Below are 14,249 nucleotides of genomic sequence, written 5' to 3' on the forward strand. Positions count from 1 at the left end.
GGCTACAGCGGTTTACCTTCATTGTTTCTTTCCCATAAACCGTGCCAGCTTAGGACGGTTTATCCATGCATGTAAGAAAGTTCTAAATGTTGTAATACAGTAAAGTTTTTCTCTTTTATTTTATTCTAGTCAATTGCCCATCATTTGATGGGAGAAATTTACTAAAAATGGATCTTCTCAAAAAAAAATTCAATGGAAACAATAAAGTATAATTTTTAATATTTTAATATTTTTTATATTTTCTCTTTTTCTCATTAATAAAATATATGATAAAAGATCACATTTTACTTTTTTAAAATAAAAAAAATTAAAAGGATCTAATTTCAAAATTGACGTGTATTGTTTTTATTTAATTTAATATATTTAATTAAATTGTTTAATATAATATATCCATATTTTATTATTATTATTTTCAAAATTTAGATAAAGTATTTCTTAAAATAAAAAACTTTTATTATATGTACAATTTAATTTGGAGTTGTGGAACAAGTATGTATATAGTATTGATGATGTAAAATTTATATGCATAATTACTTTATTTGAAAAATAATAATAATAAAAATAAATAGAATAAATAAAATATACATCAGAAATAATAAATAAATAGAATAAATAAAATGCACTTCAGAAATAATTGATTGGTCACTTTCCTACGGCAATAAGCAAACAGGCCGGTATCTAACTTTTCATTTGAACCACAAAACTAGGGGTGTATATGGGTCGGGTTATATTGAGTTTGTTCTAATCTAGATCTAACTCAAAATATATACCGGCCAACTTTTTAGATTCTAATTCGATTCTAAATTCGATGAAATCTACATATCTTTGAGCCGGATAAAAATAAGATGAAATTCGGGTAAAAACCGGCCTTTTAGCATATGAAAATCTCTAAATCTCCAACCATTGTTTTACAATTTACATAGTAAAATTCACTTAAAAAAATTATCACAAGAACCGACCATTCTATAAAATTCAAACATAACCACAATCAATACTAATATTATCTAATAACACCAAATAGTTAAATTACATACAAATAACACAAAATATTATGCATTGTAAAAAAACACATAAATTTTTAGCTTCAATTTCTATTGTTTTGTTCTTTTTGGTAATTGGTGGAGAAAAAACAATTATCTCCTCTTCCCATTGTTCATATCCTAAACAAACAACAACAGGAATAAATTCAGCAATAATCAGCAGCACATCAAAAGTTCAGCAATAATTAGAACAAAACACTTAAACAGGAAGAATAAAGTTGCACCTAATAAGAAGTTTCAACAATCAAGAGTCAGAATAATAACTAAAACTCTTATTAGAACAATAAACACCTAATCAGAACAATAATCAAATACTGGAAAAGGAAGAATAATAAACACTTAATCAGAACAATAATCGAAATTCCTAATCACAAAATCCAATAATTAAATTCCTAATCAGACATTTTAATAATAAAAATCTCTAATCAGAAATTCCAATAATCAAATCCCTAATCATAAATTCTAATAATCAAAATCTTTAATCAGAAATTCCAATAATCAAAACCCTAATAAAAAATTCCACTAATCAAAACCAATAATTAAAACCCTAATCAGAAATTCCAATAATCAAATTTCTAATAAGAAATTCAAAACAGTAATTATTTACCTGGGCTTGAGCAGGGGCTAGAGAAGAGAAGAAGAAGAAGACCAGTGGCAGAAGTAATCATCGTCGTCGTTCAGGTCTTGATGGTCAGAGAAGCTCCGTCGTCGTTTGCAGTCGTTGTCATCATCGAGGGACGTTGTCACCGGGAGGCGAGAAGTAGTGCACCACCGTAGTGACTTCGCGGCTGTGGAGCAGTGATGGGCACTGTCATCGTTGCTGGTGAGAAGGCACAGAGGAGGCTGCGACGGGAAGACTGGCAGTGGCACTGTGAGGGCTTGAGGGGAAAGGCTGAGAGGGGACTGTGGCAGGGCGTGTGACTGCGTGGAAGATGGCTTGTCAGGCGTGATTGTGTGAGGCTTAGGCATGACTCGTGGCTGTATGAAACTATAAATGTGTGCGGGTGCCCTAGTTCATTTGGATTTGGGAATTATGATTCTATACAGGGCCGAGTCTGGGTGACCCGAGCTATGACTCGGTCCTGGTTTCATCCCTCAATCTAGTTTTATTTCTTTTTTCTGGGTTAGCCCCGGGCCACTTCAGGTTCGGGCCATCATGTCCCAAAATCCTTCGGGCCCGGGCTAGGTCTTCGGGTCGGACCGAGCCATGTACACTCCTATGCCATACTATGATGGACACGTGAGTTGCAGCCAGCGATGTCCGTCGTATCACGATGTGCTGCATGGCACAAGGAATGGTACGTCCATGCAAGCACAGCAAACCCCCATGAAAGATCGTTGTACCTCCCAAAGTCCACCAACAATGGCAACCACCTGATGTGCACCTGATTGTTGGACTTGTCGGTCATCAGGTATCCACCGATCAGCAGCATATATAGCACCTGAGGGTGTTCGGATTGTCGGTGGCTGGCATCTGTTGGACTCGGTCATTGAGTCATCTCATCTTGATGTTGAACGACTCCTTCCTTTGCGCATCCTGCTGTGCTGGAAGGGGCAGTCTGGCTCCTAGGAGCTCCTCCATGTACTCCCATGTCGGCCGCTAGTGCCAAGTTTGGAAGTCACACAGGCAACCACCCACTGACTCTCCATCTGTGCGTAACCCAAGGTGGTATGGAACATCCTGCAGGGTGATGGTGCACTCACCCCATGGCAGGTGGAAAGTGTGGGTCTCTTGACGCCACCGCTCCACAAATGCAGTGATCAGGGAGTTGTCAAAGACAAAGTCCCTGAGCTGCATTGTGTCGCCAAACCCGGCTTCTCTCAGGTAAGGGACAATGGCATCCGGAGGTATAAGTATGTGACTAACCCGCCTAGATAATAAAAGGTGAGGCCTCTGTTTAAAGGTAAAAAAAGTTACAAATACAAGACTTCAAACTAACTTATCTAGCATGTTCAGATCTATTATAAAAAATATAATATGCAACTCAAATAACCATTAGATAAACATCAGAAAAAATAGCACTTATAATTCTTATTTGCCAACTAACTTACTTATCAAATTTTCACTATGAATAAACTTAACTTCTGCTAACTAAGTTGTCAACAAGTCTTCCCTGTCAATAAGAAGTTCACTATAAATGAACTTAACTATTTATACATGTTTTGATCCATATTTTTCAACTAACATACTCTGTGTTACCTAAATATCATTCCATCTATCCCGTCTATTCACTAATTAAAAGGCGATCAATTATTAATTTGAACCCAAAAGATAGCACCAACCTCGAAGTCGATGGTTCCCGCAACGTGTCAGGTTGCGTTCAGCCGATTTATGTCAAGGTTGCGTGCCATAACATTCTGGGAACTCAAAACTCTCAATAAATTGGCCTAAGGATGGAGAAAAATGTGAGAAATGTGGGTCAGGAGTGGGGTCAGACGGTCTGTGAACGAGTTGCTTTTATAGGCACCAAGTAACCTTATCTCATTTACACTGTGAACAAGATAAGGTTAAATATGGAAAATGATAAATACTCTGAAAACTACGTATATCAGTAATATTAATATTTATTTTATTTATTTAAAAAAATTCTAATGTTTAGTAGGAGTGACTCGAAGAAATATAAGGAGTAAAAACTAAAAAGTAAAAATCCTTCCAAGTTTCAACCTAAAGTTTGGCTTAAGGCAAATGTTAAAAATGTAGTGACGATAACAAGAATTTTTTTTAACCCAAAAAAAAATAACTAAATTGGAATAGTCTAGTTGTTAGCTTACTAGTCCGCTTAAGCAAGTGTCAGGAGTTCGAATTTTACCTTATGCATGCAGCAACTCATTGGTCAACAACGAATCCTTAAATAGAGTTCCAATTCGCAACTGATTAGTTCTTGATCTGTGGATAAAAAACAAGATTTTTTTTCTTTTTCTCAGAAAACAATTCAAGCACAGAAATGTAAGGCTTTTGAAATTTAAAACAATTTAAGCACAGAAATGTAAGGCTTTTGAAATTTAAAGTTGAGAAGAACGTTACTATTCATTTTCAGTTTTAAGAAATTTTTTTGAAGGTCTGAATTCCCGTAGTGTGTGGATAACATTTTGCTCATGACTCAGCCAACTTCTCTAATACTAACAGAAATCATTGGGTTATCTATGAAAATTTTTTCATAAGAATTACTGTTAGATTTAATAATACTACCGAGAGATAAATTCATCTAGAATATCTGCAAAATAATTATTAACGTGTATCTTTTCTCATCTTAAAATTTGTCAATAACTACTTGCTCACATATATAACTTATCTAAAATAATATGCTGCCTAACGAGTCAACAAAACCATTACTCAGTTAACCAACTTAGATTGATTGAGGGTTTAAATCTCGCATTCTACGTACAACAATTCATTAAATAACGACAAACCCTTAAATGCTTCTATCTACAGCTTTTATAATTGATTGTTCCTGAGGTGAGGAAGAAGGGATCTACAACTTTATTCTGCTCCTTTCTAAAATAAGAGCATCATGTTATAAAATAGAGGCACAAATCTTATCATTATAAGAGCCATTGTTATTTATGTTGATAATTCAATACTGTGTTTCTCTTGTTCTGTGACATTTTCAAGTGAATATATGACACACAAAAGATCCTCATCCTAGAAAGAACCAAAAAATTGAATAATCTCAAAATATAAGAATTAGACAAACAAAAGAAGAAAAAGGTCTGATTCCTACTAAACATATAACTACATAAATAAAATCTCCTTCAAATTAAAAAAAAAAAGAAATATCACAACATTCTAATTATGTAATGATGATGATGATAGCCAAATTGAAAGCCTATTTTCCTTGCTACAAAAATGGATGGACATGGTAGCAATGTTCATCAGAGGCATTTAAGTCTAGCAAATGTCAAAAAGCCTGTGTGACCTCTAGCTTCGCCACAAGGTCTAGCCATAACCGAAGAAACAGTACTGTCTGGCGCATAGCTTCCGTCGGAACGTTGCCTCCTCTTGCAAGGCAGAGAAGAACCATTAGACCCATTGTTGTCTCCATTAAGGTTTTCCATTTTCCCTTCTCTAACTTCGTATGTGCGTAACAGCACCTCAAATGTTCTTATATCTTTAACACAAACAAATTTTATTTAGGAATTATAACTTGAAAGTCATAGAAAAGGCACCAAAAGTTGTAAAATACAGAGAAAATGAACCTGTGAAGCAGTTTTGAAGTGTTTCGCACGATCGCTGTACTTGCTCAACACATGGAGAGAATGAGCACAATGTACCATCTTGTTTTAACATTTTTGCGGCTGAGGGAATAGCAAGCCATGGTTGGGGTAGATCCAAGAATACAGCATCAGCCAAGCCAGCAAATTCATTCGGAAATCCCTCGCCCTGAATATCCCTAACTCGCACACTAATTATGCTGCTTAGACCTGTCCTCTCAAAATCATCCCTATGAAGAAGAAAATCAATCAAGTAAACATATCAGACCGGAATGGTGGAATTGACTTTTTCAGCCATTCAAGAATGCTAAATCCTGTTAAGTAGAGTCCTAACAATCCAACTAAACATCAACTTATGCACACAAAATACGAAGAGATTGAACATTGGAATATTTTTTCACAAATATGTAACTTCAAATGCATTCAAATTAAGTTTCCCAGGCAATGGTCACAAACTTGCAACCATGAGGTAAGTGGAAATTAAGAATATCACTATCATCTTCCTTGTTCGTTACCTAGCCGATCCAGCTCGTTGCTCATGGAAGTCGAACGTATGGACATGTCCCGTAGGAGCAACAGCCCTTGCAAGCGAAGTAGTTAAAGATCCACTTCCAGTGCCAGATTCAAGAACCAAGCAACCAGGAACAACCTCCAAGTACATGATAACAAAGCTAATATCTGCAATATAGAGAATCTGAGTCCTGTGGCTTAACACTAGAGTCCATAACTCTGGTGTTGGAGCCAACAAATATACAAAACCACCCTTATTGCTGAATACTTTAGACCCAAATGGCTTTCCTATCCATTCCGAATGCTTAAAAACACCAAATCGATTCTGCAGTACCGAATTTTCAGACACTGTTACTGCCTTCATGTTGTCATGCCTTTCATAAACTATAACCAAATCACCATTGCTAATCAATCTATTGAAAGATAATTTCTTTGCAGGATCAATTGCCAACATCTTAAAAGGTCCTCAAGAATCTTTCGGCAAGATCACAAGGAACAATTCCTGTCATTCATAAAAGGGAAAAACCAACAATGCAAATTGAATTATTTGAATGTAACTAGTGTTTAATCTTACTGCATTTAACTCTCAGTCCCAAAATTCTGAGCATAAAACACTAATGAAAGTAGTTACCAACTTGAAATTAAATAAACTCGTGACCTTTTCTCTTTCATGAAAAACCAAGTAAAGTAACATAAAAATCAAAACATGGATTGAAACAAGAGAATCAAACAAGAAAAGAGAAGGAATAACGAAACTAACTGGGGATTGAGCAAGCACTAATCTTTACTCGTCAAGTTGAAAACTTTATGGACCCAATTGATGGGTTCGCAAGTTGGGTATCAGAGTTCGAAGATTACTAACTTTTGCGAATGGGAATGAAGCATCAAACAACAGCGGCACTAGTTTAAGTTTAACATAAACAAAAACTGATTTGGGGGTTTAACTTAACCTAAGGCTATGTTTGGATCGGTGTAGGGGTGGCAGGCGTGGAAGCCCGTCCCGCCAGAAGCTCGTCGTTTGGCGAACTGGCCCGCCCTGCCTAAATATATGAATATCAGAATCTGCATCAGATTTAATCAAAACTCAACTCTGATTTAATCAAAACTCGATCATTAAAAAACAAAACAAAAAACAGCAAACAGTATATGAATCTCAAAATCTGCATCAGATTTAATCAAATCTCAAAACTCTGATTTAATCAAAACTCAACTATTAAAAAACAAAACAACAGCAAGGACTGGAGGCGAGAAGCCGACCATGAAAACAGACGAGCAGACCCAGGGCGAGAGGACAGACGAGCAGACCCAGAGAGCGAGAGGACAGGACCCAGGAGCCCAGGACCGACGATCAGTGGCAACAATGACTAGACGGAGCAGCGGAGGTGGCTAGAACCCATTGGACTGAGGAGGCGACGGTGACGAGGAGCGCCGCGACTGCTGGGTGCGACTTAGCCGTCTGTGCGAGCGTGAGGAGGGAGGTGCGAGCGTGAGGAGGTCTGTGCGAGACTGCGACGGCGCCAGATGCAGCACGGTTGGGAGCGGTCAGCGGTGGTGTGACTTGTGAGTGTGAGGTGTGAGTGACTATGGAAGATTGGAAGCTCTGTGTTGTGAGTGGGAGGGAGTGAGAGTGACAGTAGCCAGCCGAGTGGTAAGGACTGGAGGCTGCCAATTAGGGATTTAGGGCGGGTAGGGATTTTTTGGACGGGTCGGGTCGGGTCGGGTCGGGTTTTGAGATAGTTTATTAGGGGTATTTATGGTTTGGCTCAGTTCCGAATCTTTTAAGGACTAATTTGATGTGATTTTATCGGGTCTATAGTTGGATAAGAGTCTCAAAAATAGATTCGATCATTATTTCGGATCGGATTCGGGTCATAGTTCGCGTTGCGCGAACTCGGTCCGGTAGTCCGGTCATCATACACAATTAATATTTTTAGTTATGGATGATGGCTATTATTATGTAGAATTTAAGTATTGTAAATTTTAATATTTTGTATTATTAGTCATTATAAGACTATACGTTAATGTTTTATATTTAAAATGTATAAGACTTTAGAATGCATAATATTGTGTTATTTGTATTGATTTAAATATTTGATGTTATTAGACAATATTAGTATTGATTATGGTTATACTTTAATTTTAGGAGAGGTTTGGTTCTTGTTATATTTTTCTAAGTGAATTTTACCATGTCAAATAATGGTTGGAGTCTTAAACATTTGGGTATTTTCACATGCTAACTTACAAGAACGTAATGTTAACGGCCCGATTTTTACCCGGTATAATTGTGGCCCGAAACTGTGTAGATTTTATCGGGTCTATGGGTGGGTTCGGGTCTAACAAATAGATCTAGTATATATTTCGGGTCGGGTCTGAGTAACATCAAACCCGGTTTCACCCGACACATGAACATTCCTAATGGTCACCTTGAATTACTACCGGTTTAATTTCCATCGGCAGCGATAAAATGCCTAAATTGAGACATTTTCGGACTATAATAATTACCAAACAAATAATTAATGAAACATTCATCCATACCTTCTCATTTTAAGTACATTTATACATAAAAAAAAAAAACAGAAAAGAAGACTTGAAAGTTAAAATAGCAAAAGTGATAAAAATGATGATTCTTATAATTTTGTGTGGCTATCTATATATAGAAGACCAGAAGACTATAATTATCTAATAAAATTAATTTATATTTATTGCATTTAATTTGAATATGTAAAAAATTATCTTATTTTTATTTAGTCTTTAATTCACAAGATTTAAATTTATCTCAATATATATGATTTGATTTGATTTAATTATTAGTGAAAAATATCTGGAGAACCTATTTAATATCTAATAAAATCAATTAGTTGATATAGTTAATTTATCGTAATAAATTTTATTTAATGAGTTAAAAGAAATAAATCGCTAAACACTCTCAAAAGCATGTCACGTTGACTCCATTATTAAGTGCAAAAATCTAATTTTTATATAATAGAATAGATAATAGATAGAATAAATATGATATGTGACATATTTTAATTATGAAATTGGTAATATACTAATATATAATAGATTTATTTTTGAATCCTTATTACTTGTTCGTTGCTCTTTTTACGTAATTACTTAATAATTTCTGCCTATAAAACTATCAACTACCTAATATTATGATTTAGTTAATAAGAATGATAACATTAATAATTTTTCATAAGTCTCGTTATTATTTATAATTAGAAAAGAGCCATATATAAATTTATTTCCCTAATGAATGTTAATTTTGTTGTGAAATTCTATATTACCTTTAAAATTTTAGCGTAATTGAGTCTAACTTTTACATTTTGAAATAAATTTACTCAAAAAAATTAATATATAAATCACATTAGATTTACAAAATTACTTTATTAACCTAATTAGTGGTGCTTACTTGAACCATTAAATTTAGCTTCTAATGATATTAAAGTCAACCTATTTTATTATCTTGTACCTTCAAAAAATTTACACGTCTGACATAAAAATTTAATAATTGAAAAAAAAATTCATTACAATGAGTATATTCATTTTAACAAATTTTCTTCTATATAATATTATAAAAAAAATATATTGGTAACCTTGAATTACTACAGGTCAACTTCCATTTACAGTAATAGAATGCCTAAATTGAGATATATTCATCAAACAAACAATCAATAAAACATCATTCGTATTTCTCATTTTAGGTATATTTATACATAAAAAAATATACATAAAGAAAAAAAAGAAGAAAAGAAGAGTTGAAATAGCATTTGCAATAAAAATCATGATTCTTATAATTTTGTATGGCCATCTATATATGGTAGACCATACGACTATGATTATCTAACAAAATTAATTTGTATTTATTGCATTCAATTTGAATAGGTAAGAAATCATCTTATTTTAATTTAGTCTTTAATTCACATGATTTGAATTTGGCTCAATATATATGATTTGATTTTATTTGATTAATTGTTTGTTAAAAATATCTCAATTGCCTATTTTTTTATAAATTTATTATTTTAATGACTAATAAATTAATTAATGAGTACACACAATAAATTTAGTTTAATAAATTAAAAGAAATAAATTAAAAATACTAACAGAACATTAAAAGAAATAAATTAAAAAATACTACTAAATTAAATTGATATAAATTATAATAAATTATGTGATATTTAAATATTTAATCAAATCAATTGATTGATATAATTAGTTTATCGTAATAATTTGTATTTAATGAGTTAAAAGAAATAAATTAAAAAATACTTTCAGAAGCATATCCAGACACCCAACTTATAAAATAGATAGAATAGATCATCGTTTAGCTTAGCTGTTTTTTTTTTTGGGTTCTAAAATGGGTCAGGTTGGGCCAAAAAAAATTTAATTTTTGTCACAAAAAAAATTTAGTTTTGAAAGTCTGCTATACATACAAGTCTTTTTGACTTACAAGTCTTACAAGTTGGCACAAACCCAACAAAACACATGCATTACACTCCCACATTCAAGAGTAAATAAACGCACGTTATTCAACCACTCCCTGTTTCCAAAGCGCGTTACTCACCATGCATTATGAATGACTCTTCTTCTTCTTCCTCCATGAAAACGAGTTTCTTGCCAAATTTAAAGGTAATAGAACTTCAGAAATACACCCAAACGATTATAGAAATACACCCAAAGGATTACAGAAATACACACAAACAGTTACAGGAATTGATCCAAACGATTATAGAAATACACCCAAAGGATTTAAGAAATACACCCAAAATTCATTGAAGTACACTTTATGTATAATTCAGAACTCTTTTTTGTTCTCCTCCTCATCTTTTGCTGCTGCTTTTTCTTCAAAAACGATTTCAGAGTTTGATGTCAAAAAATAATAAAAATCGAGAATAACGAAGAAAGAAAATAGAGAGAAAAGCACGTAAATGAAGAAAGAGAAAGAGAAGGCAAGAAACGAAAGAAAATAAGAAAAAGAAGAGGAAGATAAAGAAAAACGTGCAGTAAGAAGAAGAAGAAAGTGCAGTGAAAATGTACAGTAATAATTTAAAACACGTTAATATAAATGACTTGTAAAGACCTGTATAAAAAAGCGCTTGTATACAGAGAATTATTCTTAGTTTTGTTGGTATAGCAAATGGTCCTAAAGTAGCGTTATTTGGTTAGCCTCAATGGTAAGCCTACCTAAACCTATAAATACACCTCGTTTGCGAGTCTTATTCGAGTTATTTCCGACACAGTTTCGTAGTGTGAATGATCTGTTTTCAATTTTCATCATCCTTTTCTGATTTATGCTTTCTCTGAATTTTCGGTCTTCTGTTCTTCATGCATTGCCATAAGCATAGCGTAGTTGCATTATGTTGCGGGTGAAAGAAACGAGAACATTGCCACTAGGGTTCTTTTTCTCTGCATTTCGTGATGCCATTGGTTCCTGGTCTTTCACAAGCGTGGTAATGTGAAGCAGAACGGTGGCAGAGAAGAAGCTATCCATGTAGTGAAAGAACAAACACTGCATCACCTCTCTCGCCTCCTCAAGGATTTCAAGGTCAATTACTCTTCACTCGTCACTCTATCTTTCTCTCCCTTTTCTGTTTTGTTTTCCTTTCACAATTGTAAAAGTTCATAACTCTTTTGGAAATCTTGGTTCCTTTTCAGAATAAAAAAAACGAGGAAGAGGATGAAGATGGTATCTTTCTTTTCTTTGTTTGCACGTTCGAATAGGAGTCTTTTTTTTTTTTAAAAAAAAGAAAATTTTCCCCTGCACTATTAGTGAGTCAGTGGCAATGCCTCAAGATTCAAGAATCAAGATCTTTCTCTTTCTATTTTAGGGTTTCTTTGGTTTTGCTTTGTTATCCTTACAAGACAAGTTCAAGCTTTGTTTTAGGGTATTATTTTTTATGTTTTAAAAATTGGGTACAAAAAGAAAATATGCGGGAGGGGGTCTCTTTGATTTTGCATCGTGCTAAAAGAATTCTTGTATATACTACAGTTACTGAATAGAATTGGGGATGGTCAAGCCTTACACGTATATTGTCAATTTAGTAGAGTCAGCATAATGAATTTACTCTGCTGATTCTCAGGTGATAAAAGTAATTTGCTAGTTGTGTTATTAACATGTTTTTCATTGCAATAAGTACATTACTGATTGTCAACAAGTAAATTTTTTTTCCCTAATATTAAATCCATTTTTGCTAATTTTCTTTCATTTTCTTGTCTTACATGCTACCCATGAACAGGTGGAAGTGGAACCTGCTACTCTTGTGCTATTAGGCAAACAATGCAAAAAGTATTTTTGGTATTATTGATTGCCGGACTCTCTCATCAAAGGATTCTGGACTGTTTATATCTTTACAATACTGTTGCAATCACCCTTAGATAGTGTTTTTAGCAATTTGACATGTCCTACTTTTAATTCTAGTTGAAGCAGTGACTGTTGTCTGTACACTATAATAAGCAATTCTTTTTTCTTTTTTTTTGGTGCTATGGAATTCAGGCCTCTGTGCTATCTAGAGCATCTATCTCTGCATAATGAAACTGGAATGGATCCACCAGTCATTAGAGAAAGGGCAGTGCCTGGGCATGTTGCTGCGGATAACTTTGCTCTTGTTTATTCATTTTGGTCAGTGTTAATTCAAAAATTGGCAAAAGTTGGATATGAAGGGAAGAACGTGTACATGGCTTCCTATGATTGGAAACTTCCTTTCGAAAATACTCGGGTCCAATTATTATTTCAAGAGAAAGCCTTCAATTATAATTTCTGGAGAGGTATACTTTCAACTAATATAATTTAAGTTGGACAATGCAAATTAGAGACCAGTTTGTAAGTAGATTGAAGAGTAAAATTGAGCTTTTGTTTTTTGCTTCTTGGTTTAAGGTACAGAGAGATTGATGGACGCTAGCTATCTAGTTAGACTTGTTGAAGACCTAATACTGAAGGCATCCTTACTCTTGAGGTTGGTGCAGTTTTCTTTCTTTTTTTTTTTTGAATAGCTTGATAAAAATGTTTTGCTCCTTGAAAAAGTCATTCATAAAAATTTATTTCGACATTGGAATTTGGAAAGAATTGTGGGGTAAGTATGTAATTATTAAAAAAATGATGGATATCAATGTGGCTAGAATCATTTTTGGGATAAACATAATAGTTGATCTTACGAGCATGGTAGAACAGTGAGATTATATTTGACTCTTTTGAACATGTTAAAAAAAATGCTATACACCCAAATGTTTGAATGTTAAGAAGCATGGTATGCATGCCATTCATAACTCTGCCTATGTATTGCAAAAGATTTTACATAGTCGGTTCCAAAGTCTGAATAAAAGAGGCGGATAAATGATGGGAAAATATAGTTTTTATGATCTCAGAGATTGAGATATGATATCCTTGGACCCAATTTAAAATAAAAAAGATGGCATGATGTACTTAATCTAATTGATCCAAAAAAATAGCTTTTATGATCTCAAAGATTGAGATATGATATACTTGGACCCAATTTGAAATAAAAAGAATAGTATACGTTGCTTTTATGATATCAGGTAGCTTGATGTACTTGACCCAATTGATCAAAATCGATAGTTTTTAAGATCTCAAAAATTGAGATATGATATACTTGAACCCAATTTGAAATAAAAGAGGACAGTATACGTTGCTTTTATGATATGAAAAGAAAGTAACATGATGTATTTAATCCAATTGATTTAAAAAGATAGTTTTTATGATCTTAAAGATTGAGATGACCTACTTGGATTCAATTTGAAATAAAAAAGAAGAGTATACGTTGCTTTTATTATATAAAAAAAAGGTGTCATGATGTACTTAACCCAATTGATTTAAAAAGATAGCTTTTATGATCTCAAAAATTGAGATATGACATACTTGGACCCAATTTAAAATAAAAGAGGATGGTATATGTTGTTTTTATGATATGAGAAGTTGGCGAGAGGTACTTGACCTAATTGATCCGAATCAATAGCTTTCAAGATCTCAAAAATTGAGATATGACATACTTGGACCCAATTTGAAATAAAAAGAATGGTATATGTTGCTTTTATAATATGAAGAATGGTATATGTTGCTTTTATAATATGAGAAGAAGGTTGTGTGATGTACTTGACCCAATTGATCCAAAACGATAGTTTTTATGATCTCAAAGATTGAGATTTGACGCACTTGGACCCAATTTAAAGTAAAGGAGGATGGTATATATTATTTTTATGATGCGAGGAGAAGATGGTGTGATGTACTTGATTCAATTGATCCAAAACGATAATTTTTATGATCTCAAAATTTGAGATATAACATACTTGACCTAATCTGAAGTAAATGAGGATAGTATACGTTGCTTTTATAATACGAGAAGAAGATGGTGTAATGTACTTGACCCAATTGATCCAAAACGATAGCTTTTTATAATCTCAAAGATTAAGATATGATATACTTGGATCTAATCTGAAGTAAAGGCTGAAGTAAAGGAGAAAGGTATATGTTGC

At 33.5% G+C, this 14,249-nt stretch overlaps 2 protein-coding genes across 2 annotated transcripts; one reads left to right on the forward strand and one right to left on the reverse strand.

Moving 5' to 3' along the window:
- Window positions 1–4,856: 4,856 nt before the first annotated feature.
- On the reverse strand, window positions 4,857–7,406 carry LOC107478403 (uncharacterized; the record flags this gene model as incomplete). Its single annotated transcript, XM_016098541.3, is given in 4 exon segments — window positions 4,857–5,149; window positions 5,238–5,482; window positions 5,768–6,264; window positions 7,020–7,406. Coding segments are annotated over 3 exon segments (930 nt in total). The 5' UTR covers window positions 6,217–6,264; window positions 7,020–7,406.
- Window positions 7,407–11,429: 4,023 nt separating this feature from the next.
- On the forward strand, window positions 11,430–12,752 carry LOC107478404 (putative phospholipid:diacylglycerol acyltransferase 2). The gene is made up of 4 exons (XM_052258222.1): window positions 11,430–11,448; window positions 11,999–12,057; window positions 12,256–12,527; window positions 12,637–12,752. The coding sequence occupies exons 1-4, from the start codon at window positions 11,440–11,442 to the stop codon at window positions 12,750–12,752; spliced, it is 456 nt and encodes a 151-aa protein (XP_052114182.1). The 5' UTR covers window positions 11,430–11,439.
- The last annotated feature ends 1,497 nt before the right edge of the window (window positions 12,753–14,249 follow it).

Source organism: Arachis duranensis, chromosome 3 (assembly GCF_000817695.3).
Source record: "Arachis duranensis cultivar V14167 chromosome 3, aradu.V14167.gnm2.J7QH, whole genome shotgun sequence".
NCBI classification, from domain to species: domain Eukaryota; kingdom Viridiplantae; phylum Streptophyta; class Magnoliopsida; order Fabales; family Fabaceae; genus Arachis; species Arachis duranensis.